General features: G+C 64.6%; 4 protein-coding genes across 4 annotated transcripts; 2 read left to right on the top strand and 2 right to left on the bottom strand.

The window, feature by feature from the left end:
* Positions 1-104: 104 nt before the first annotated feature.
* Positions 105-5,494, bottom strand: CHLRE_17g732900v5 (uncharacterized protein). The gene is made up of 9 exons (XM_043072458.1): positions 5,367-5,494; positions 4,963-5,097; positions 4,682-4,791; positions 4,206-4,542; positions 3,808-3,940; positions 3,350-3,543; positions 2,770-3,125; positions 1,698-2,180; positions 105-1,343 (listed from the first exon to the last, which is right to left on the bottom strand). Exons 1-9 carry the CDS (start codon positions 5,445-5,447, stop codon positions 368-370), a joined length of 2,805 nt encoding a protein of 934 aa, XP_042914917.1. The 5' UTR covers positions 5,448-5,494; the 3' UTR covers positions 105-367.
* Positions 5,495-5,614: 120 nt separating this feature from the next.
* On the top strand, positions 5,615-7,980 carry CHLRE_17g732850v5 (uncharacterized protein). The gene is made up of 3 exons (XM_001701441.2): positions 5,615-6,357; positions 6,705-6,823; positions 7,076-7,980. Exons 1-3 carry the CDS (start codon positions 5,664-5,666, stop codon positions 7,202-7,204), a joined length of 942 nt encoding a protein of 313 aa, XP_001701493.2. The 5' UTR covers positions 5,615-5,663; the 3' UTR covers positions 7,205-7,980.
* Positions 7,981-7,982: 2 nt separating this feature from the next.
* On the bottom strand, positions 7,983-14,294 carry CHLRE_17g732802v5 (uncharacterized protein). The gene is made up of 12 exons (XM_043072457.1): positions 13,925-14,294; positions 13,677-13,730; positions 13,310-13,447; positions 11,958-12,019; positions 11,420-11,482; positions 10,778-10,852; positions 10,394-10,469; positions 9,929-10,087; positions 9,519-9,602; positions 9,136-9,281; positions 8,705-8,794; positions 7,983-8,378 (listed from the first exon to the last, which is right to left on the bottom strand). The coding sequence occupies exons 1-12, from the start codon at positions 14,081-14,083 to the stop codon at positions 8,066-8,068; spliced, it is 1,419 nt and encodes a 472-aa protein (XP_042914916.1). The 5' UTR covers positions 14,084-14,294; the 3' UTR covers positions 7,983-8,065.
* Positions 14,295-14,394: 100 nt separating this feature from the next.
* CHLRE_17g732750v5 (uncharacterized protein) lies at positions 14,395-19,726 on the top strand. The gene is made up of 5 exons (XM_043072456.1): positions 14,395-14,883; positions 15,060-15,732; positions 16,213-16,317; positions 16,606-17,793; positions 18,166-19,726. The coding sequence occupies exons 1-5, from the start codon at positions 14,471-14,473 to the stop codon at positions 19,540-19,542; spliced, it is 3,756 nt and encodes a 1,251-aa protein (XP_042914915.1). The 5' UTR covers positions 14,395-14,470; the 3' UTR covers positions 19,543-19,726.
* Positions 19,727-23,955: the final 4,229 nt, after the last annotated feature.

Raw genomic sequence — 23,955 nt, 5'->3', positions numbered from 1 at the left:
AAAACAACGATTTCTATGGGGGAGCGGCACCACTGAGCTCGGATTCAGGCGCCGCGACAGATGGCAGTGGCTTGCCAAAAGGATTTCTCTGTTTGCACACTATGATAGCGTTCTCTTTACATTACATTAGCACATTACAAGTCGGTGACATTGGTGCAGCCCCAAACCGCGGCACCCGGTGCACAGCGCCGCACACGCTCCACCCGCTTCACCCGCCAGCATTACCACACATGCACGGTTTGTCAGCAACGCATCCTGAGTGGCACTTTAACAGTCTTCGACACAACCAACTCTCCCATTTTCCGTGTCCGCGTAGTCCGACAACACCGAGGTGAACACACCACCCACCACGCATTATCTCCGTCAATCACAACCCGCCCCACCACTCCTGCAGCGCAGGCGCGCCAAACGCCGCCAACCACGCCGCCATGTCTGCTTCTGCGCTGCTCTCCACACCCGGCCCACCGGGCTGCAGCGCCGCCACACCTCCAGCCCCTAAGCCCGCCGCTCGTACACCGCTGCTGTCATCGTCTGGAGGCCACAGCCTCGCAAGCAGTTCTTCAATGTCGATGGGCGGCGCGGGCGCAAGAACATGGCGTGGCGGCTGGTGTGCCCGCGTGCGCGGCGGCCGCTGCTGTTGTTGCATTTGAGGCAGTGGTGGCGGCCCCAGCCCTGCATGCGGCTGCGGCTGCTGAGCCTGCTGTTGCTGCTGACGTTCACAGCAAGGCTGCAAGTTGGTAGGCTGCGGGTGCGGCAAGCGTGTTGTTTGTTCTTGCATGGGCAGCGCTCTGCCGCCATGCACCCCGCCAACCTCTGCCGGTACCATTGCTGCCGCTGCCGCCACCCGTGCTGCTGCTGCCGACGGCCCACACATCGCCGGTTCGACTCCGTCAGCCATGCGCGGCCTCTTGCCGCCTGCTTGCTGCTGCTGTTGCACCGGTGTTTCCCGGTGCAGTTGCAGCCCCGAGCCTGCCCCTCCCGCCTCAACCGCCCGGGAAGTGCCTCTGTCACCAGCCCGGGACTGCACCGCAGGCGGCAGCAGCCCGCCTTTGGCTGTAGCAGCCCCAGCAGCCGCTGCTGAGCCCACGACCGCAGCTGCGGCGGGCGTAGCCACAGTAGCCGGAGCCGCCGCCGTTGCCGCCGCACCAGCCGCTGCCGCCGTGGCAGCTGCTGGCGGGCGGCCGAGGAAGGTGCGGATGGAGCCGGCGGCGGCGAGGGCGCGGTAGGGCCTGAAGGAGCCAGCTGTGAGGTGCAGCTGCACCAGCGGCAGGGCGGCCTGGTCGGGCGGTAGCAGGGCGCCGCACAGCGCCAGGCAGTTGGCCACCACCGCCTCGCGAAGGGCGCTGCGTTTTGTGTGTGGTGTGTGCATTTGAAGGCAAGCGTGTAGTTAAGAACGGGGCGCAAGGCACCGGGAGCGGGAGGTTCGTCGGGAATGCGAGCCAGTGGGGGCTGGCACCATGAAAGTGAGAGCGTTGAGAGAACCCCTCAGGGCGCAATGCACGGGGAGCCACACGCTACGTTTATTGGGGATGTGCACACTGTTGTGTTTCGGCACTGGAACCGTTACGTCCCCACGCGTTCAAAGTGGAGTACCTAGGTTTATGCCCTGACCCTCCCCTACGCTAACCTGGTTTATGCCATGACCCTCCCCTACGCTAACCTGGTTTATGCCCTGACCCTCCCCCACGCTAGCCCACCTCGAGAGCTCTGGTGAAAAGAAGGTGTGCTCGCCCACGATGAGCCCTTGGCCACCACCACCGCCACCATCACCGCCACCACCAGCATCGTTCCCTTGCACGGCGCTGCCATACACACTGGCGCCGCGTGGTGCCACCGCCACCGCCGCACCCTGCCGCCCCACACCCGCAGCTGTTGTGGACGGTCCAGCCGGACCCACAACGCCTGAGCCATCGCCGAGATTGCCGAGGGACCGCTGGCTGCTGCCGTTTCCGCCCAGGCTGCTGCCGTCGCCTTCAATGTTGCTGCTGCTCCTGCCGCCCATACCCGCCGGCGCGGCGCCGCCGCCTACGGCTCCCACCGCTCCCGCGGCTCCGGCGGCCGTGAGCGCGGGTGCGAGGGAGGGCGCGGGGAATGCGCAGGTGCGGGAGGCGGTGCGGCCGGTGGGGCCGTGAGTGGACAGCTCCACTCGCAGCTTGGCGGGCCAGCGCTGCTCCTGGTGCCTGTGGGTGCCAGGTGTGGGATGTGGGGTTTGGGATGTGGGGTTTTGGGCGCCGGGGTTTAGTTTGTTGGACCACTGAACTTGTCAAAGAGGAGGCACAATCCCTCAACCGTCCAGCACCTCACTGCAGCATCTCGCTGAAGGCGCCAGGTGACTATATGCTGAGCGCGCCCGTCAAGGCAAGGCCCAGCCCATCCACAGCCCGCCACCCCGTCCACACCATCCCATGCACCCAACTCACGCCAAATCCACCCCCTAACCCTTAACCTCGGACCCCCTCATCCTCGCTCTTAATTTGGGCATGTATCAACCCCCCGACGCTCCCTGCCTGGCGTCGGGACTGCTTTCCTGGTCGCCAGGTAAGTCGTGGGTTTTGCTTGTCACGTCCGCGTGCCTGTCTTGTGCTGGTGTGCGCGCCACCGAGCCCGGGCGGCGACATTTACCGCGGGCGCCGCTCGCCCTGCTGCTCCACAACGCCTCGGCCCACATCCCATAAGTATTATCGCTTGCAACTAACGCCTCTGCCTGTACTCCGCTTCGTTGGTTTTGGTTTACTTTGGGCTGGTATCTACAACCCCCCAAAGGCCCACCTGTCCAGCAGCACCCGAGCCACCAGGTCTCCGGCCATGCTCGCTGCCAGCCGGGACAGGCGCGACCAGCCGTCGCCACTGGCCGGCACCAGCGGCATCAGCATACGCCGAGCCGCTGCCGTTGCAGCAGCAGCACCACCAGCGGCAGCTGTGGAGGAGGGCGAGGGCGGTGATAGCACTGCGGGGATGGGTGCTGCAGCAGGCGACCGCACGGCGGAACCTGGTGCAGCACCCACACCCGCAACCGCACCCGCTCCGGCACCCGCCACAGCGCCCCACTCAAAGCCCGACTCCACGGCGCGAGCCACCATGACCGCCGGCGCCGGTCGGGGCACGGGCGTCAGCGTCATTTGCACCTGCGCACACGCGCGCCAATGACGCAACCTCAACTACAGCACACTGGTCAGGCTCGGCGCCGCCAGCCTGTCCCACGGCCCCGATTACTCCCATCCATCCAGCCCTGGCAAAGCCACGCCTCCACGCAAAAGCCCCACAAGCAGCTACTCCAAACCTCGCCGCCCCCACCTCCCCCGTGCCGCCGTCCCAAACCCTGGCACCCTCCCCGCCGCCGCCGCCGCGCCTGTATAGCCTTGGGCGGGCCGCGCTCCTCCACAGGCCGAGCGTCCACTCCGTGCGCCCACGCCGCCAGCGCCTCCGCCACTGCCGGCCGCAGTCCGAAGCGCCGCTGCAGCGCCGCCGCGCCGTGGCCGCGCAGGTCGGCGGCAGTGTGCAGGCCCTCCGCCGCCAGCGCCTCCGCAACGGCGCCGCCCATGCCTGCGAGTGCCGTACAACCACATCCGAGTTACAACGGATACAGGTAGGCACAAGGTAGGTACCAGGTAGTCAGGGGCTTGTACGTGACCCGCCATCCTGTAGCCGCTCACGGACACTAGTTGCCTTGAGGTTCACCACCTCGTCACCTTCTCCACCTCCGCACCACCAGCATCGAGACCACATCCGCCACCATCAGCCCCACCTCCCGCCCCACCACCAACGACAACAAGGAGAGCTACACAACCACCACCACCGCCGCCGCACCTGGCAGCCGCGCCACGGGCGTGTCCGCCAGCAGCGCCGCCACCTCCCCGCCGTCCAGCAGCACCCGCAGTCCGTCCGGCTTGGCGGCGCGCGAGGCCAGCTTGGCCAGCAGCTTGTTGGCGGCCAGGCCCACCTGAGGGGAGGGGAGGGGAGGGGAGGGGAGCAGAAGGGGGGGGCAGTGTAAAACAAGACGGCAAGACCCATAACCGCGGAGGAGGGGTGGCGTGGCCTTTATCTACTGGCGGGTAGTGATGGAAATGAAAAATGAAAGGTGGGAGGCGGTGGAGGGGGAAGGAGAGGCACGGGGCCGCTGCGCGTCCTGGGATGAGACCTGCTCACACGCCATGCCACCTGCCAAGTGCCCTGCACACAGCTCCACAGCACACCCTGTGGCTCACCGACACGCGCAGCCCCAGCTGCGCCAGCGCCTCCCGCCTCAGCCGCTCCCCCAGCTCCACCGCCCGCCGTACTGCAGCGCCCTGCTGCTGCTCCTGCTGGGCCGCCGGTTCCGAGCCGCCACTGCTGCCGCCGCAGCTTGTGAGCCTTGCTTGTGCTTCCAAGCATGCTGCCGCTCCTGCTCCTGCTTCTGGCGCACCCGCCGCACCCACACCACCAGGCGCCGCGCCAGCCGTCCCCGGCGCAGCAGCCGGTGGTCCCAGCCGCAGAGCGATGAAGGCCTCGTCAATGGACGCCCGCTCCAGCACCGCACCCGGTGGCAGCAGACTTCGGAACAGCCTGCAGGACCGCGGGACGGAGCACACCCACGTGTGTGTCTGGACGCGGTGAGAGGGCCGCGCCCCCCCCCCCCCGGTTCCCCGTGGGCACGCAGGACCTTCTCGTGCCCCCCTCCCTCCACCCCGCATCACGCTCCCACCTCATGAGCGCCGCCGACGTCTCGCGGTACGGCCGGTACGAGGGCCGCGTGCCGTCCTCGCAGTACACGTGCAGCACCCGCCCGCCCACAGCCGCCAGCAGCCGCCGGGCCTGAAGAGTGAGGGAGACCGCGGCATGCAAGGGGGGCAGGCAGACAACGTGCTGGTGAGCTTGGTACCGTACCCTACCCCTGGATGGGACCTACTTATTCCCCTGCTTGGGCTTGGGCCCCCACCAACAACCCTGCCCGACTGCCCCGCGCCCCTGCCCCGCCGCCTGTACCTCTGCCGGCGCCATGTGCTTGACGACGCCCGCCTGCCGCGCGCTGTGGTCCACACTGATGATGTCCTGGTGCTGCTGCACCGCCAGCGGAGTGCCGCGCAGGGCGGCGGCCTCCGGGTGCCGCAGCGCCTCAACCTATCAAGTAGAAGGCAACCGTGTCCGGCAAGAGATGCAAGTTGCGACGTTGGATACTGTACAGGTGTGTACTACGTGAAACAGCGGGCTCCTTCTGTGGTCACTGCAACAAGAGCTGCGAGCGATACCACGCGTCAGCTCGTCGGGGTCAAGCTAGGGGGGGGTACCAGGACCCGCCCAGTGTATATGTGTGCCGTGGCGTGCGTGCTGAGGGGCTTCGACGCTCCCTCGCCTAGCCCCTTCCTGGCCCGCGACGGGCTAATGCACACCTGGCAAAAGAACGCATCCACATCGGCATGCAGCACCAGCAGGTCCGACGTGGGCGAAGCACTCGCAGCGTTCGCGCCCATATCCTTCAGCTCGTCGCCCCAGGGCATATGCCGAACAACATGAATATAAAGTTCTATCACGTATGAAATTGCTATATTTTTGGAGCTGAGTGAGTCTTGCGGCGTGGATCGGTGCCAACCTGAGGCTCCGCGATGGGGAAAACACCATTATGCAGAGGGAACCTTCTATAAACTTTACACTCGCGGGAACACAACTTACTGTACTAGCACCATAAAATGCGGCAACAACGCTTCTCTCGGCTGCAAAGCCTGGCCCGGCAGTGGCTTACATCGCAGAGTGTTGCGGAAACCTGTTCCACGAGCGCTTCCACCAGCTCGCCATACTTCTGCCCAATCCTTGCTCAGCAGCGATTTGCTCTGCAGCGCCGTGTTGGGCTGCACACGTCCCGATGGCTCGCCGCGGAGCATCAGGCCGGCACGAAGGCCGCGAGCGACGTGGCGCCGGTATCAATGCGCACACTCATCCTGGCGCTCATGGCGGGTGCGGGCGTCACCTACGCCACGCGCCTGTACACGGACCAGAAGCTGCAGCAGGTGACTGCCAAGTCGCAGCAGGTGGTGGGGCAGGCGTCGGTCGGCGGGCCCTTTGAGCTGACCGACCAGGACGGCAAGCCCTTCTCCAACAAGGACCTGCTCGGCGAGTTCGCGCTGCTATACTTCGGCTTCACGCACTGCCCCGACATCTGCCCAGATGAGCTCGAGAAGGTGGCGGAGGCGATTAACACGGTGGAGAAGTGGACGGGCGTGCCGGTACAGCTGGTGTTCATCTCGGTGGACCCCCAGCGCGACACGCCCGCGCTCATCAAGAGCTACGTCAAGGAGTTTCATCCACGCATGATCGGGCTGACCGGCAGCCTGGACAAGATCAAAGCCGTCAGCAAATCGTACCGCGTGTACTACAACAAGACGGGTGGGTCGGGCTTGGGGCGCAACGGCGGGGCGTCAGCCTGTCGGGTCGTGGCGAAGCTGACATGGCTACGGAACGCATTAGGACGCAAGCGGTGGGCTTGGGCGCTGCATGAGTAGGCGGACCCTGTGACGGGCCCAGCCCCGCCGTTCCGCATACCGCAGCCCCTTCCCGCGCACTTGCTCCGTCCATTCCTCAAGTCGCTACCCCCATCCACTCCTCAACTCCACCCGCCTAGCCCCGTCCTCCCCTCCTCGCTCGTCCCCTTCCTTCCCCTCCCCCCCTTCTTACCCTTCTCCGCCTCCTCGCCCCCTAACGCCTTCCTCCCTCCTCCCCACTTTCCCCCACAGGCGAGTCCGACACGGACTACCTGGTGGACCACTCCATCATCCACTACCTCATATCGCCCGAGGGAGAGTTCGTGACCTTTTTCGGCAAAAACGCCGACGCGCCCACCATCGCCAAGCAGGTATGTGTTCGTGCAGGGTCTTGTCTTGTTGTGGTGGGTAGCAATTGGTGTTAGGTTGTTCGCCCGCTTTGAATTTGCCAGTATACCGTTCTCTGGAGCTCATGCGCCGGCTGGGCTGCGCGAGCTGCAGCTGCGCAGGGGTCGCGTTCTTTCGTTTGTTGGTGAGGCTCCGCATCTTGTGTCCTCGCTCAGCGCCCCTCGCCGCGCCCCGATGACGTGGCAATGCAACTTCCGGCCCCTTTCCAAACACAGATCTCGCAGCACGTGGCGGACTGGCAGGCCGAGCACCCCGGGTACCACAAGGGCAGGGACATGAAGGCGATGGTGGCGGCGGGGGCCGCGGCGGCGGAGCCGAAGGCAGCGGCGACAGTCGGGAAGTAAGCCGGGCCACGGTCGCAGCAGGGACCCAGGCGGCCGCGGCGCAGTAGCTTGGGAGCCGAGGGCGCAGGAGCAGCAGACAGGGCATGGCGGTTACGGGTGTCTGCCGCATCGGCAACATCTGGCAGCATTGGCGTTGGCCACCGCCGCACCTGGGCTTCGGGGCCGTGGTCGAGGCGGCGGGACTGTGAAAGCTGCTGCGAGCCCGAATGCAATGGCAGGCTTATGTAGGGTTTTGGAAGTGGTGGTGGCCGCGAGTAGGCTGGTGAGGGCTGTTTAGCAATTAGGCTTCATGTGCAGGAGGGTCGTTGGCGTGGGTGTTTCTGTTACAGCACTGGCGGGGGCGAATGAAGTGGGTGAATGCCTGAAGGCCCGACCGGGATTGTGATGGGGCGATTGGAGTGAGTTCGTGGTGACTTCTGGTTGATGGAATGAGAATGCATGCTGTGCATCCCTGACGGGAGTGCATCCCTGGAGACTCTGCATCACTGCCAATTTGCACTAACTTGTAATGCCTGGAGGAGACCGCACCGCGTCACTGCTACCGGTTGGACACCCAGTCAAGCAGTGTGGGCAACTGGCCAACTGCATATAGATTGGCAGCATTCCCGGCAGCATCCACGCCGAGGATAGAGCAAACGGGCAGCTGAGCCCTAGACCGGGTGCAGGCATGGCTTATGGAACCTGGAGATATTCACTCGCGTCCACACCCACCCACACCGCAACATCCTGTGCCGTTTCGCGTGTGCTGGAGGTGCTGGACCGCGAACAACATAAAAAGCCTAAGAAGGGTATGGGCACGGTATTCACTCCATATTACGGCTACCCCAGCAGCGCTTAACCGCCTGTGCAACTGTCTCACTACTACCGGCACGGCAGCAGCTTGCCCTCGCACCGCCCGAACCCAATGCGCTTCCCCCCGCCGCCGCCACACCAGCCCCGCAGCACCACCGTATCCCCATCTTCCAGGTACCTCCGCCGACCCAGCAACTCGCCCCCGGCCCCGGCCCCGCCCCCCGCCTCTTCCCCCACACCACCGGCTCCTGCTCTTGGCCCCTCCGCCGCTGCTCCCCCCTCCAGTTCTTCTCCCTGACGCCGCTCCGCCCTCAGCTCCAGCTCGTCCCGGCCTGCCCACGTCAGCTCCAGCAGGCAGCCGCGGGAGCCGGGCGTGTCGCCGCTGCGAGGAAGAGGCCGAGGGGGCGAGGGGGGAGCGGTGCATGGGATTGGGCGGCGGGTGGGCGCGCGAGCGTGGACCACCGACAGAGCAGCGGCGGTGGCTTGACACTTTTGGCACCGACACAGCAACGGCGGTGGCTCGACACTCTTGACACGCGCTGCACGGACACGCCCAGGGCTCGAGGGCCCCATGCAGCCGGCCCATACACATGCCCGCCCCCGACACATCTTCCGCCCCCCCACCACCGCCGCCTACCGCCCCCGCCCCTATTGCCGCCGCCCCCTATCGCCCCCTGCCTCCTCCGCCTGCCCTCCTCTCCCCCTCACCTGATGGTCCCACTACCCAGCAGGTCTCCGGGCCTCAGGCTGCAGCCGCCCGCCGTGTGGTGCGCCACCATCTGAGCGAACGACCAGTAGCTGCAGCGGCAGTGATGGGGGTGGGGTGGGGGTTGCAGGAGGTGGGGGCGGGTTGCAGGGTGCAGTGGCAGGAGGCGGGTGCAGGGGCAGGTGGGGGTCGGGAGGAGAAGGAGCAGGGGCTGAGTGAAGACATGCAGGAGTGAATGCGTGAGCGTGTGTAATTTGGGCGATAGGCGCTGGTGCGGGCGCCTGGTGCGGTTGGCTGCCGTGGGCTGCCGTGTGTGCAGGCGCACGCAGCCGGTGGGTCGGTTGGCTCGCACTTGTGCGCAGGGAAGAACGCGCGCAAGGTCGGACAAACGTGATGTGAGCCCAGCCTGAGCATTGTCACACGCGGCGCTCACAGGTTCTTGAGGTTGGAGCGGGTGACTGTGGCGGCGCGACCGGATCCGGATCCGGAGTCGTGCGGCACCGCAGGAACGATGTCAACCGCCAGATCCACATCGTACGTGACGCGGTACGGCGCCTCCTCCCGCAGGTACGGCAGGACCTGTACGGCGGCAGCAGCAACAGCGGGGCAGCAGCGGTGGGAGCGCATGTGTGCGTAGCGGGGTTGCGGGGCGATCAGGGCTGGCTAGCTGCCGAGTGGTGTCTCCCACGCGATGGCTGCTTCTGCACGCCCCACCCACGTACGTACAGCCCACCATCCCATGCTGACGGTCATTCCCCCATGCTCCCAGCCCCAGGACGTAGGAGGTCCAGGCCCCGGTTCCTCGGCCGCACTGACCTCGGGCTCCGTCTGCGGCGGCAGGGCCGTGCGGAAGGGCTCCAACGCATCCAACGTCACCACCCATGGCGAGATCTGGGTGGCCTGTGCGCATCAGGTGCGTCAGGTGCGGCGGGTGCGAGGAGCGGCGGGAGGAGCGGTCCGGGCAGGCGGAATCAGTCAAGCTGCAGGCGTCGCGGCTGGCAGCGCTTCGGTTGTGGGCGCGACACGTCACGGCCCCACACTTCACTTTCCATCCTTCTCTTAGGCGCGCACACACGTTATCATTCCCCATCACCGCAGGACCTTGAAATGCTACTCCCCTTACCCTTCCGCCGCAAATGCCCTCCCACGGCACCCTCCGTCACGTCGCGCCTCCGCTCCATCCCCCCCGCCTCACCCCACACCTGTCCCCGCACCCACACGCTCACCCAGTTCTTGCCGTTGAAGGGCCCCAGCGGCACGTACTCCCACTTCTGGATGTCGCGCGCGCTCCAGTCGTTCAGCAGCACCAGGCCGAACACGTGGCTCCAGGCCTCGGCCAGCGGGATGGGGCAGCCCAGCGGGTTGCCGGGGCCCATGACCGCCGCCTGGGGGCGTGGGCAGGGAGGAGCAGGCAGGGAGGAGCAGGCAGGGAGCAGAGGGCAGGGGGCGTGGGCAGGGAGGCATAGCATCAAGCCAAACAAGATAAACAGGCCACACGAAACGGTAACAGATGCAGCACCCCCTGCACACACACACACACACACACACACACACACACACACACACACACACACACACACACACAACGCTATGCGTTTTGTTTTGTTTTGTTGTACAAGCACACACATACACGAACAACGAACACCCCTCCCCCCTCCCTCCCGCCCTCCCATATCCGCTCACGTACTCACCACCTCCAGTTCAAAGTCCACCTGGGCGCTGGGGCCGAACACGGGGGCGGCGGCGCCCGCAGGCAGCAGCTGGCCCCTGTGTACGGCGTACGGCACACACAGGCGTACGGCAGTGTGTGCATGCAGCCCGGGGGCACCGGCCAAGCTGAGCAAGAGCAAGTGGGACTGATGGAGCACAGTATTCGGGTGCAGCACGGCTCGGACTGGAGCCTTGCGTACGACTGAATTCCAAGACCCGGCTTCGTGCCCCCACTACTGGTGCTTTACTCACCCGTGCCTCATCTGCACGCGCGACATGCAAGACGTGTACGCCCATGCACTCCCCGACATCCTCATACACACGCACCGACAGCCCCATGCACACACCCCATGCAACGCCCGCACCTGGGTCGGTGCACATGCACCCCTGAGGGCACGATGGAGGAGGAGCGGCCGTGGTAGCCCACCGGCAGGTGCAGCCTGTGCGCGCGCGTGCGTGCGTGTGTGTGTGTGTGTGTGTGTGTGTGTGTGTGTGTGTGTGTGTGTGTGTGTGTGTGTGTGTGTGTGTGTGTGTGTGTGTGTGTGTGTGTGTGTGTGTGTGTGTGTGTGTGTGTGTGTGTGTTAAAGAGCAGAAGGAAAACATTACGCGTAGGACAGTGTATGCGATGCAGAATTACGGCCGCGGATTACCTTCAGAGTATACTTACCGCAGCCGACCGACCTGCCGAGCCGAGACCATACTTACCCGAAGCACCTGTTACGCCCATCTAACTAACCTTGGGTGGGGATTAGTGTCCACACGATCCCAAGTGTGTGTGTGTGTGTGTGTGTGTGTGTGTGTGTGTGTGTGTGTGCGTTGTGCGTGCGTGCGTGCGTGCGCGTGTGTGTGTGTGTGTGTGTGTGTGTGTGTGTGCGTGTGTGTGTTTCCGTGTGTTTGTGCGTGTTGCTATGTGTCAAGTTGCTTCCAATCACAGAAGGCGCGAAGCACACACCGAGGCCTCGCTCGCTCGTTGGCTTCCTCCCTCGCCCCTCCTCTCGCAGGCTCACCAGTTGGGCTGCAGCGCGTTGGCTGCGCCCCGGAACATGACGCCCACGTTGGTGGCGTGCTGCCTGTGCGCACCGCATCATCACACACCGCCACCACATCACACCACATAAACACCACATCACCGCTTCAGCAGATGGTATCACCACACGCAGGTGGCAGCGCATGCCGTGACCGGAGTTCAAGCACGCAACGATGCCGGCGCGGTCGTGGGGCGCGGCACAGCAGCAGGTTGCGTGTCGAGACTTGTACAGCGCAGCCTCACAAAGTTGCTGTCGCACCCGATATCTGCGCCCTTGCCTTGTATGAACCAGTGCCGGTGGCACCGGGCGGACTGTCGTATTCTGGAATGACCCCAAAAGCGCCGGCTCAACAGAGCCTATTACTTGCGAGTCATTCCATCCCCTGATATAGCGAGAATGGGGTAGAGGTCGATATACAACACGGACCAGGATGCTGCTCTGGCTGGTCCGCGCACCACCCCCCACCCCCCACACCTTCACTCTCCACATCCTGCACCCCCACGGACCCCACTCGCACCTGCTGGCGTAGAAGTCCGTGTAGTCACCCACCTCGGCCGGCAGCAGCATGCGCACATCAGACTGTGAGCGTGTGTATGTGTGTTGGATACGTCAGTAAAATATGAAAAACGAAGAACAAGGGAAGGAAGAGATTAGGCCCGTGTGCGAGCACTGCCGCAGTCAATGAGAGTGAACCGTGTACATGTATGTGTGTGTATGCGTGTGCATGAGTGTGTGTTAAAAAACGAAACGAAAGCCCGCCCAGACGACGCCGGAGTTACTTACGGATACCTACCAATTTACCGAGCGTCGCGTGGTTGTCGTCACCCAGGTAGTCATACTTACCCGCGATAAGCCTGTAACCCCACGGGCGACCATTCGGCCTGACCCCGCGATGCACCTGTATGCGTCCATGCTCCGCACCCTGGGCGCGCTAAACAACGTTTACCCAGCACGCCTAATTCCCGTATTCCCGCCCGCTGGTCGTAGTCGAGCTCACCTATAAGCATGGGAATGGAAAGGCATTGGGCGGCAGCACAGAAGTGTCACGGACATGTGAAATGGCAGCGGTGGAAGAGGGCGGCGTGCAGCAAGCAAGCTATCTAATGTCCTAACACGCATCCCAAAGCCCACCCACTAACTATGCCCGTGAAAGGGAAGGAGTCTGGGGCCGCGCGGCTGCAAATAGCGCCCGACTGCATGGGGCGCATGGCGGGCGGCGGTTGTAGAGACGCTGGGTCGGGCTGACTCGGCTGGCAGGAAAGGGCGTGTGCCCGTCACCCCCGTACCCGCGCATAACCCGTATCCCGTATGTGTGCGCAAGTGTCAGGCACAGGCTGGTGTGTGTGCGTGTGACGCCATGGGCTGGCGGGAGCTGGCCTCCCGCTCCCCACTCCATGGCGGCACCGAGGCTAGGCATGCTCGCCCTCCCTCTTCGCCGTAGCTCCTCGAAGCGTAGCGTAGAGCAGAGCGGAGGACTACACCACTGGACAGACACACCCCCTTGGGCACCCCTCGGGCGGCCGGGCGGCGAGACTCTGTCGCGGCGAGACTCTGTCGCGGCGAGACTCTCTGAAGCTTTTAGCGCACACGCGGGTTTCGCGCACGCCCTCGGCGCAGAACGATAAAATACTGTAAAAACGGGCGCAAAGGCTCCCGCAATTCCGGCAAAACACGAGTGTGTGTGTGTGTGTGTGTGTGTGTGTGTGTGTGTGTGTGTGTGTGTGTCTGTGTGCATGCGTCTGGCGCCTCGCTCTCCATGCAAGGACTCCCCCCCCCTCACCCCGCCGACCACCATACCCGCCCCAACGGATGCCCAGTTGCTCACCACAGCGTCCCTGCCCCACCCCCTCCGACAAAACCCGCACCCACCGCAGGGTGTATGGCCCGCTGCCTCAGCTCCAAGTCATCCCGCACCGCGCCCTCGCCTGAGGCTAGCAGCCGCTGCAGCTGCTGGCGGGCCGCGCGCCAGGCCGGCTGGCCCGATCCCATGAACTCATTCAGCCGGCCCTGCAGCGAGTCCCAGCGACCAGTAACAGCCATAAGCCGGGCACTGTTGTTGCGCTAGCAATAGGAGGGAGGCAGTCAGGCAGTGTGCGAGCGGCCGGCGTCTGGAGCCGGGTGCGGTATGCTACCTCATGCGCCCGCGCCCCAAGAGCAACAGCGTAAGCGCAACACCAGCGGCGACACGCTGCTTGTCCCCCCCCCTCCGCCAAGCCGCTCCCGCCTCCCCACCCACATGGGAGAACACCCCCGAAGGGGCACCGGGCAGGTCCTGGAGATAGCCGGCAGCCTGGTGGGAGTAATGGGCCGAAGCCAAGGTGCACAGAGGGGGACAGGTTGTGTCTGTGTTGTGGACTGCTGGGAGGAGAGGAGAGCCTGCAGGCGTTGCGCATGCCTCCTTTTGCTTGCGTCACGCCAAGCCGGCTCCCGAACGCCTCGCTCCCAAGACCCACGACATAAGGTGTCGCTTTTGCATCCCATTACCTGCAGCGTTGTCGCCGAGACGCAGTGCTCGCCCAGCGCGACGCCGACGTGGATGCTGGGAGCTGACGAGCCGGGCTCGCGCCACTCCCACACGCCCCATGGCAGGTTCTCTAGCGGGAAGTCACTGTCTGTCGCTACTGGTATGAAGCTTTCTAACATGCCGTCCGAGCACAGACGCCGCGCGCTGCAGCGACGAGGGTTTTGTGACGACAGGTAGTGCAGGCCGAGGCCCTTTTGCCGCTTAAGCAGTGCTGAATTAAACCTGGCTTTCAAAGGTTGCACACACAGTGCACTTCTCATGAACGGTATCGCGTCTCATAACATAAAAAAACCAATAGCGCCGGGTTGAACGAACGTGCAATCTGCTTGCTGTTGACTTTCCGCTAGTACAATTTAAGACATACAGTATACAGTATACGCATGGCATAGCACACAATTACGGAAAGCCGTGTAGACTCGATGGAGTGTCCCTGGTTTCGCCCAGCTCACTCCAGCAGCGGGCTGGCTCCAGAGATACAAGAGGATGCATATGACAGCACTTGCACCATGACAACTTTGCTGGACCTGCCGCCCGCCGTGTGGGCGGTGCACCTAGGCCCGCGCCTTTCCCCCCGAGCACTTGCTGCTCTGCGCCAAGCCTCCCGCGCCGCTGCGGCCCTGGTGGACGGGTTCCTCATCCGCCGCCTCGCGCTGCTGCCCACAGTGCCATGGTTACTGCAGCGACAAGCCGCAACGCGGGAGGCCCCGCCACCCGAGACTGCTGGCGGGAACGCTGCTGTGGAAGGCAGTTGCCGCGGCGCCGTCACAGACGGCGCTTGTGGGCCGGGCCAGGAGTCGCAGCAAGACCAAACGTCACAGAGAAGTAACGACACGTCCAAGACAGCCAATGCGGCTGGCGTCTCACAGATGCTAAGCCAGCGCTTCAGCGACCTGGAGGAGTTGTACATGAAGCCGGCAAGGTGAGGACACGCAAGCCAGAGCTGGGGGCATTTGCCGTTTGCGTGGATGAGCCCCTGGGCCCCCATCACCCGTGTGCGTCCATTCTCCTCTCACGGAGATAGCCTTAACCATCCTTCAGCTGCTTTATACGCGCTGGTTTCAACCGGCAATTTTTGCTCATGCCATACGTGTGCAGCGCCCACGACTTCGTGCGTCGCATTGATTTGGGCTCGGTGCTGAGGGTGCTGTTAGGTCCGGCCGCGCCGCCGCGCCTGGCGGCGCTGCACCTGGCGGGCTGGCCGCCGCCGCACACGGGACCGCTGTGCGCCGCGCTGTCGTCCTGGTGCCCCTGGCTGCACACACTGGTGTTGGAGGGGCTTCTGGGCGGGGCGGACGACGGCGGAGGAGGAGAAGGAGGAGGAGGAGGAGGAGGAGGCGGTGGTAGCAACGGGTGCCGCGGCGACGGTGGGAGGAGAGGAGCTGGTAGTGGAAGGAGCGATGCGACTTCAAGGGACGGGCTTGAACGACGTGGTGGAAGGGAGGCTGGGAGGCCGCAGGGAGGCGCCGCGGAGGGCAGCGGCGGAGGCAGCGGCGAGGAGTCGGGCGGGGAGGAGGATGATTCGCTGCGAGGGTGCGGAGCCAGCGAAGGCGATGGTGATGCAAGCAGGAGCTCCGGGCAGCAGGCGGCGGCGGTGGCGTCTGGTGGTGGGCTAGCAGCGGCTCTGTCGGGGCTGACGTGCCTGCGGCGCCTGTCACTGCGCTACGGCGCAGCGGGCGGCGCGGCAGGCAGTGCCGTGTCTCGACACCGGCCGCCGCGCGCCTGCCCCGACCTGTCGCCGCTGACACAGCTAACGGCGCTGCAGCTGGCGGTGCGTGTGTGTATGTGTGTGTGCGTGTGTGTGTGTGTGTGTGTGTGCGCGTGTGTGTTCGTGTGTGCGTGTGTGCGCGCGTGTGTGTGTTAAAGAGCACAAGGAAAACATTACGCGTAGGACAGTGTATGCGATGCAGAATTACGGTCGCGGATTACCTTCCTTCTACCTGTGTGTGTGTGTGTGTGTGTGCGTGTGTGCGTGTGTGTGCGCGCGTGTGTGTGTGTGTGTGTGTGTGTATTCGCGCGCGCGTGTGTGTTCATGTGTGCGTGTGTGTGCGCGTGTGTTCGTGTGTGCGTGTGTGCGCGTGTGTGGATTTGGGGACAGCGCTGTTGTGCAGCAGTGTGCGCGGGGTAGGTGATCCCACTTCCCACACCCAGCTGCCCAGACATGGCGCCACACGCGCCTGCCGTACTATTCCATGCTGCCGAGTGCCGGCCTGCCGGGTGACCACCTGCCTTCCTCCTACCGCACCAACAGGGTGTGGTGCCCAACGCCGCCACGGCCGCCTCCCTGGCGGGCCTCACGGGCCTAGCCTCGCTGCACCTGGAGCTGCTGCACGACGGCTACGACAAGGGCATGCGGGTGCGGCGGTGGCGGCGCTGGGGACTGGGCATGTGCATGTGGGGGACCCGTTGGGAAGCGGGTCTAGGCCGGCTGGGGTTTGGACGGTAGGGCGTGTCGCTACCTGCATCGGCGTCGCTGTTGGCGTCACAGGCGCTGCCAGGCCACAGCAACACGCCCGCCCCACCTATTTACACGCCAACAGTAGACGCCATTGCAGAATAGTCAGTATGCTAAATCGCATACCAACCGCCTGACACACTTGGTTTTGCGCATCACTTTCCCCCTTGCATCCGTATGCGGCCTCAGGTTTTGGACCTGTCCGCCCACACCCGCCTTACAAGCCTGGTCTTTCGCGCGCGCCTGCCCGGCTCGGCCGCCGCCACCTCCCTCCGCCACCACCACCAGCACCACCCACTGCACCCGCTGCGCGCACCGCAGCCCAGCCCGCTGCCCTGCCCCGCCCCGCTGCGCGGGTCGTTGCAGCAGCTGCCGTACAGCCTGCTGAGTCTGGCGGTTGACATCCCGCCCTGGCGGCCGCGACTGGACGCCGCCGCCGCCGGCTGGGCGGATCCCGGACCCGGGCCGGGGCCAAGCGCGGAAGGCACGGAAGCTGGCGGTCCGGACGCGCAGACTCAGAAGAGGAGGCGTGATAGAGCTGGCGGTGGCGAGGCGGGCGGCGGTGTGTCAGCAGCAGGTGCGGCTGGCGGCGCCGCGGCCGGCCCGCCGCGGCTGAGGCTGCTGGCGTGTGCGCCGGACCTGCTGCCCTGCCTGCGCGAGCTGGGGCTGTCGGTTCGGGAGCTGCGAGGCCTCCGGCTCGTGACGCCGCCGTCACTGGCGAGCAGCGGCGCGGGCGGTGGCGCAGGTGGCAGTGGCGGGTGCTATGGTGGCGGTTCTGGCTTCGGCGGGTGTGGCGGCTGCCTAGGCATGGCGCCAGGTTGCAGCTCTGTTGCGGCGTGGGAGGCGGCGATGCCCGCTTGCGGACCCAGCTGCGCCTGCGCCGCCGGGTGCGGGCTAAGCGGCGCCGACGGCGGCCCGGACCGCATCCGCACGGCTGCAGGAGCGGCGGCGATGGGGATGAGGACTGGCGACGCCTTGACTTCGACCTGTTCGGCCGTGCGCCGCAACGGTGCCGGCGCCACCGGCGCCAGCGCCGATTGGCATGGCAAGGTTGGGCACGGGGGGGGCAGGGGAGCTCTGGAGGCGTTGGCGCGCTGTGCAGCGCTCGCCGCCAGCAGTCCACCGCACCCCGGCGCCGATGCGGTGGCTGCGCTGCGGCTGCTGCCGGCGCACCTCATCCCGCTGGCAGTGCCGCTGCGCGCGCCGTCGCCGCCCCTGCAAGCGGAAGCGGCGGCTGCAGCCGCTGTAGAAGCCGTGCCGGCGGCGGCGGCGGCGGCTGGGGGGCCGCCTGGTCTGGCGGGCGGCAGCGCAGTAGCAGACGTCGCCACGCGGTCCGATGGGGCGGCTGTGAGGTCGCGGCACCTGAGCTACATAGAGGTAGGGCGCGGGGGCGTGGTTGGGGCTCGGGGGGGTGGGGGGGCGGGGGCTATTACTTTGGGCACAGGTGTCAGGTGGGTGAGGCTGCTTGGGCGCGATGACCGTTGCCCTGATGTGGAGCCACTCAAGTCACGCCGCACGCGGCACACCCGCCGCGTCAACACTTCCACGCGCCGCCTCCGCACGCGCACACCGCACGCAATGTCGGCCAGGACTGATATCCGTCATGAGCGCCTGCTTAGGCACATGGTCTGCCGCCGTATCGTGTAGCCGCGCCGCACGCGGCACTCCCTAAAGCGCGGCACCACGGCACGCACACGCCGTGCACAATTTCGACCTTCTATCCCTGTGCGGTCCTCACACTCACCCCAGGTGTCAGCCCGGGTGAACCAGGAGTCGGCTGCAGCGCTGCTGACTATACTGGAGCGGGCCGCCGCCGCCTCCCTCCAGGCGCAGCTGCGGTCAGGAGCAACCTCCGGCGCCGGGTACGAAGGCCGAGAACCGGCATCTGAAGGGGGCTGCGACGGCGACGGCGGCGGCGGTGGCGGCGGCGGGCAGCTGTCGCTGAACCTGACGCTGTCACTGGAGCGCAACGTCAACGGCGCAGAGCTGCTGACAGACCTGGCAGCGCTGCAGGCAAAGTACGGCAGCAACGGCGTGAGCAACGGGCATGGTCATGAACACCGGGACGGCGGTCTGCATGCTGCTGTCAGCGGCGGCAGCAGCGGCAGCAGCAGCAGCAGCAGCAGCAGCAGCCGCGATGCGGGCGGCGGCCCTGGTGGCAGCGCCACCGGCGCCACTGGCGCCACCGGCACCTCTACCTCTGGTATTGGCATTCGGCACCTGGCGCTGTTGGACCTCTCGGCCCAGGCCACCGCCTTTCCCCGCGGATACAGCATCAGCGGCATCAATCGCAATAGCAGCAACGCATCCAAAACTTGTGCAAACGGCGCTGCGAATGCTCAGCAGCAGCAAGCGGGGGGCACGGCAGCGGCAGCAGCGCCCGGCTTGCTGCCTCCGCCGCCATCCCTGCCACCCTTCTTTCAGGCGCTGCTGGCTCTAGGCAGCTGCCTGACCACCCTGACGCTGCAGCCCGTGCGCAACATGCTACGGCCGCTGGCGGAGGCACTCGGCAGTAGCAGCAGCATCGTCAATGGCAGTAGCAGCGGCAGTTGCAGCGGCTGCCCGGCGCTGCGGCTACTGCGGCTACACGACGTGGACGAGGATGGGTGTAGCGCGGCGGAGCGGCCGCTACTGCCGCGCCTTGGGGATCTGATGCTAGCATTTGGTGGCTGTAGCAGCACCGACATCTGCAGTGGCAGCAGCAGTAGCAGCAGCAACAGCCATGGCGGCTTGGGGATGGACAACAGCTGCTTTGGCGGGGGCGTGCTGCTCGGCGACCATGCATCGCTCTTTGGCACGGAGGCAGCTGCTTTGGCTGTAGCGAGAGGTCATGCAATCGAAATGGTTGGTTGTGATATTGAGACGGAGGGTGCTGCTGTTGCTGCTGCTGGGGCCCCGGGGGAATCGATCCTGAGTGGTGGGGAGGCTGGGTGCCAAGGCGCTGCTGGTGACGACGAGGCACGGCAGGCCGCAACGGGCGAGGGCCGCCAGGGCCATTGCCGCCGGGACGACGCAATGAGGGCGCTGGTGGTGCCTCAGCTGCAGCCGTGGGAGGTGGAGTGCCTGGGGCGGGAGGTGGAGGCGATCAGTGGCGGCCGCTGCGCCTGCATCCTGGTGAGGAGCTGAGGGAGGCACCCTACCACTGGCGTCTTCCCTTTGCTGTCATTGTGGCGGACCAGAGAGAGAGGTAGACATTAGTCTACTAGAGTCTGCTGCCTGCCCCATGGCTGCGACGGTACAGGGTAAGGGGCAGGTTGGCGCGGCAAATCGTGGGTGCGCCCAACCAGCCCCCAATGAAAGCTGACCGATGCCTGCACATGAAGGCGTCAATGGAGCTTACATCCGAACCATTGCTATGGCTGGCCAGCGGGCTACCATGACGGTGCTACCCGTGGCTGCGTGGCATGCCCGTTGCGCCTACAACATCTCGCCTCGGTCAGGCCTCACAGCAGTCAGTACATTTTGTACCGCACCAGTACGTCGGGAAAATGTGATGCGCAATGTTATGAATGAAGTATAAACCCACTCGCTGAGTTCGCAAGCACGCCTGTGCGTGTTGCGTTTTTTCAAGCACGTCAATTAAACGCTTGCATTCCATTGTTCTGCAGCCGGCCATCCACCTCACCCAAACAAAGTAGCACGCCTACGCCCGCTGCCTCTAGAGCATCAGCGCTGTGCAATACTTTCCATTGCCATGCCCAGTTGCCCGGGCTGCCCGGCCGGGCGTCCGGCACTCCTGTGTGTGTCCCCTTGCGACTGTGTGACACTATGACTGTATATGTAAGATCACATTGCAGCCTCACATACGGTACAAATGCAGCCAGACTCAAGTTTCATGGGCCTGCAGCCGAAGCCGTCATGGACAACTTGCGACCGTGATCCGCAGCACAAGACTACCGGTACTCGAAGCGCATACCACATACCGGCATACGGTAGCCGCATACACCTATGGTACGTTCAATTGCGTGTGCGATGGTACGTTCAGTTGCGTGATCCATTCGTGCGACCTGCCGTGCCACCTGCCTGCCACCCCTCTCGATTAGCTTGCCAAGCCCTTTTCATCATCAGTACCGCCCAGTACTCGCCCGCCAGTCACGCCCTCGCAAAGCTAAACATTACTGGAGTGGCGGTTATTGACCAGCACCCATGGCCATTTGAGTATGTAGGCCTGCCTCCTCGCGCTGACGCGCTCTATTGGTTCCTTTGCCTGCACACAAAAGTCGGCACAGTTGTAACGAAACCCCCACCGGCACGCACCACTCCCCTCATCCCGGCAAATGATGCCCCCATGCCAGCTTAACCGGCCGCCTTTGCACAAACCGGCACTACTGGCTTCCAGCACACGGCCACACGTACGCTAGCCGCAGCTCATGAACGCGGTTGACCCTGCCTCCGCCCGGCCAGCCTGCAACATCATCAATGTGGCTGTGCCGCCAGCCGCTGTTGCGCCGTACCAGGCGCATTCATTCTGTTCCGGGTGCGGCGCCTGCTCGCCGACGAGCTGATGTGCGCGCCCGCGGCTGCCACTATCTCCTGGCCCCCCTCGCGCCACCACACGCACGCAGCTGGTGCTGCGGCTACCAAGCTCCAGGGTCCATGGATACAGCGTGGATACAGCGCCACATCTCTACGCCGCGGCCGCCGCTGCCTGTGCCGGGACAAGAAGGAGGGCGGGGCAAGGCGGCGGCGCGGCGCACGGAGACAGAACAGGCCAGCCCAGGATATGCGTGTCGCAACAGCAAGCAAGAATTCCTCAGCCCCCGCACCTCCCTCATTGCTGATACCGGCGTGGATGTGGGATAGAAATACCCCGGCTGGAAACGTGAGGATGCGCAGGTGTGTGCCATGCATGACAAAAGCGCATTGTGCACGTGTGCGTCCTGTAAAGCTACTTAGACTGCTCTCCTTCCACTTACCGCCCTGCGTGTCCCAGCTCGCGGTCTTGTACTACCCCTTGCTTGCCCGCATTCAAACTCTGCGCTCCCCATTGCCATTCCCATGTCATGAATACCGGAATGCTGGAGCTCGCGACGGCGTCTTGCATTCGCTTTCACTAGCAAGCACTTCGTTACCGGTAACCTTGCCCCCACCACTCACCCGGCTACACTCCTGGCGCCCCACGTTGCACTGGAGCCCGCCCAACATCGCACTCCCCCCCTCCCGTCTCCCGCAGCCCCGCCCGCCTGGCCATGCAAACATGGCGACACTCCCCCGTGCTGGTGGCGCTGCCTTCATTACGCCACCTGCGGCTGCTCGGCGGCCTCACGCACTCGTCCCACACACGTCCCATCCCATCCCACGTTAGGTAGCCTGAATGCTGCGGTTGGCTGCGTACCGGTTCCTGGTTTCTGCGGCAGTGACCGGCCGTCCAAAACGTTGGCCGCAGCAGTTTGGGCGCTGCCCGCGCGGTCAAAACTGGAGTCGGAGGGCATCGATCCCCCTACCTCCCGCAAATTGCAGGCGCTCAGCGTCAGATGCTAAGCGGGCGCTCTACCATTTGAGCTACGACCCCATCTGCACTAGCCGAGAATCGAACTCGGGTCTGGTCCGCGGTGCTGCGCTGCGAGCTGGCAGGCTCGCCCGCTCAACTGGCAAGGACCTATGCTACCACTATACCACTAGTGCGTGACAGCATCACTCTCAACGTACTACTCGGGTGCGCAGTACTACCGTGCGGGACACTCTGGGGCGCACCGGGAGGCGCGCAGGCGCAAGCGCTACACACCGCAGGGAGGCACAGGCACGCACACGTGCATCACTCAGCACGCCATTGCACATCCACAAATCCACACACCACGTGCACCAGCCAGCCTCCCGAAGTACTCAATGGGAGCAGAAGGGAGGCTGCATGGCTTTGGCAATTCAGCTCCACTACCAGCAACTCCGTGTACACAGCGCACACGCATGCTCTTGACACCAGCCCCACCCAACTGCCCCGCACAACATTCCGAACATGCAGTGTGCATTGTTATGTGCGCCAAAACGTTGCTCACTTGCTCACGCCGTCACGGGGAATCGAACCCCGGCCTCCCGCGGGCAGACAGCTTGACAGGCGGGGATACTAACCACTATACGATGACGACCCCATCAATCTCGGCCAAGCCGAGCTGTTTCGGTGAGCTGCGTCAAGCGCAGGAGCATTTCGCTACCGGGACTCGAACCCGGGTCTCAGGAGTGAGAATCCTGTATCCTGACCGCCTAGACTATAGCGAATGAAGCACCAATCGGTTGCACAAATGCACGCAAATCACAGTTCCCTTTCACTGACAAACGCGTGGCCGGGGGGTCGTGCGGGGGAGGGCGCGGGGTGGCCGGCAAGGGCGAGGGGGGCTTGGGACAACAACGGGAGGCATTCGGACTTGTGCTCAGCTGCAGCGGAAGCCTACCCCCGCGGCCCCGCCGCCTAAGGTCCCTCCCTCCTCATGCCATAATCAGCGGGCTGCCGTGTTCCCAAATGCGGGGTCAATAAATGCATGGATGGTGGAAAGGCACTAGGTTGTGTGGAGCAGGCCGAAAATGGCGATCGACGCGCTGTCCGGGTCTGGTACGTTGCTCGGCATAGAGCTGAACACGAACCCGGTGGCGCAGCGCACCTGTTACGATGACGTGGGCGTATACGCATGCCGTGTTCTTTTGAGCTCGCCGGTGATAGCTGTTAGACCATCTCAGTGGGAAAGGTTGCAACATCGGGAGGGAGGCCGAGGATCCGCGTCGGATGTTGGAGTCGGATGCTGGCTCACAGCGCGCGCAGCTGTGCCACAAGCGCAGGATGGTGCCGCGTCAGAAGCACTATGCATGCATACGTCTCGCGCGCAGGATCCGCGCGTGGCCTAGGACTTGGAGCATGCGGTACCGTAAAGGCCGCTGCCGTGCTTCCGAAACCTTGTGCCTTCGCCGATAGCCGCCGGCACATCCCGCAACCCCCCAGAGACTCGCCTGATGTGTCGCTGCAAAGTTTCCCCGCTCGCGGCCGGTCTAAGGAGGCAGCGCGCCGTGTAATTGAGTGCTTTAGTAGTTGGTGAGCATGCCGAGCCGATAGACAGCGAACTTTGTGATTTCTAGGGCGTGAGAGCGTGGTTGTTGATTTCAGTTGTCAAAGCTCGATTGATGAAATGCGAGAGGCCGCAACCTGAGACGCGGTGCTGAAAACTTGCCCACGCGTACATGGGAAATTTGTAAGCGTCCAAAAGTCATATGCTTATGTGAGTATTCCGTTCCATTCCTTTGACGCCAGTCGTCAAATACCCTAGTTGCCGCGCCAGACCGCTCGCAGCATCGCGGCACTGCTCATGCCGCAATGCTGCGAGCGCGATAGTACCCCCCCCCCCCCAAAGCAACCCTGCGCCCAAGCCCGCCGATGACGGTAAGCCGCCCTGACGCCGACAATACAGACTACAGAAATCAGCGCGCATGGCACTGCTCATGGCAGGCCCCTGTCCCAGCCGGTCCCTGGCCCTCCCTGGTGCAACACGTGCAGGGCACAACCCGGCACTCGCGTATTCCTCCAGCAGTGAAGCAGCGTCCTCGCCTGGCCAGCTA

The sequence above is a fragment of the Chlamydomonas reinhardtii genome, chromosome 17 (genome assembly GCF_000002595.2).
Source record: "Chlamydomonas reinhardtii strain CC-503 cw92 mt+ chromosome 17, whole genome shotgun sequence".
NCBI lineage: Eukaryota > Viridiplantae > Chlorophyta > Chlorophyceae > Chlamydomonadales > Chlamydomonadaceae > Chlamydomonas > Chlamydomonas reinhardtii.
This window is presented reverse-complemented; position numbering and strand designations above follow the sequence as displayed.

Bases quoted from the DNA above. Each gene is read 5' to 3' on its own strand.
- CHLRE_17g732900v5 (XM_043072458.1), bottom strand. From the start codon at position 5,447: ATGGGCGCGAACGCTGCGAGTGCTTCGCCCACGTCGGACCTGCTGGTG. The intron at 3,544-3,807 runs GTGCGGCGGCGG...CGGCACTCGCAG, and splicing joins GCCCGTGGCGCGGCTGCCAG to GCATGGGCGGCGCCGTTGCG. The intron at 1,344-1,697 runs GTGGGCTAGCGT...CACAAAACGCAG, and splicing joins TTTTCACCAGAGCTCTCGAG to CGCCCTTCGCGAGGCGGTGG.
- CHLRE_17g732802v5 (XM_043072457.1), bottom strand. From the start codon at position 14,083: ATGTTAGAAAGCTTCATACCAGTAGCGACAGACAGTGACTTCCCGCTA. The intron at 13,448-13,676 runs GTGGGTGGGGAG...GACTCGCTGCAG, and splicing joins CTTCGGGGGTGTTCTCCCAT to GGCCGGCTGAATGAGTTCAT. The intron at 9,282-9,518 runs GTCAGTGCGGCC...GCCGCCGTACAG, and splicing joins CGCCGCAGACGGAGCCCGAG to GTCCTGCCGTACCTGCGGGA.
- CHLRE_17g732850v5 (XM_001701441.2), top strand. From the start codon at position 5,664: ATGCGGCAACAACGCTTCTCTCGGCTGCAAAGCCTGGCCCGGCAGTGG. The intron at 6,358-6,704 runs GTGGGTCGGGCT...TTTCCCCCACAG, and splicing joins CGTGTACTACAACAAGACGG to GCGAGTCCGACACGGACTAC. The intron at 6,824-7,075 runs GTATGTGTTCGT...TTCCAAACACAG, and splicing joins CGCCCACCATCGCCAAGCAG to ATCTCGCAGCACGTGGCGGA.
- CHLRE_17g732750v5 (XM_043072456.1), top strand. From the start codon at position 14,471: ATGACAACTTTGCTGGACCTGCCGCCCGCCGTGTGGGCGGTGCACCTA. The intron at 14,884-15,059 runs GTGAGGACACGC...ATACGTGTGCAG, and splicing joins TTGTACATGAAGCCGGCAAG to CGCCCACGACTTCGTGCGTC. The intron at 15,733-16,212 runs GTGCGTGTGTGT...CCGCACCAACAG, and splicing joins TAACGGCGCTGCAGCTGGCG to GGTGTGGTGCCCAACGCCGC.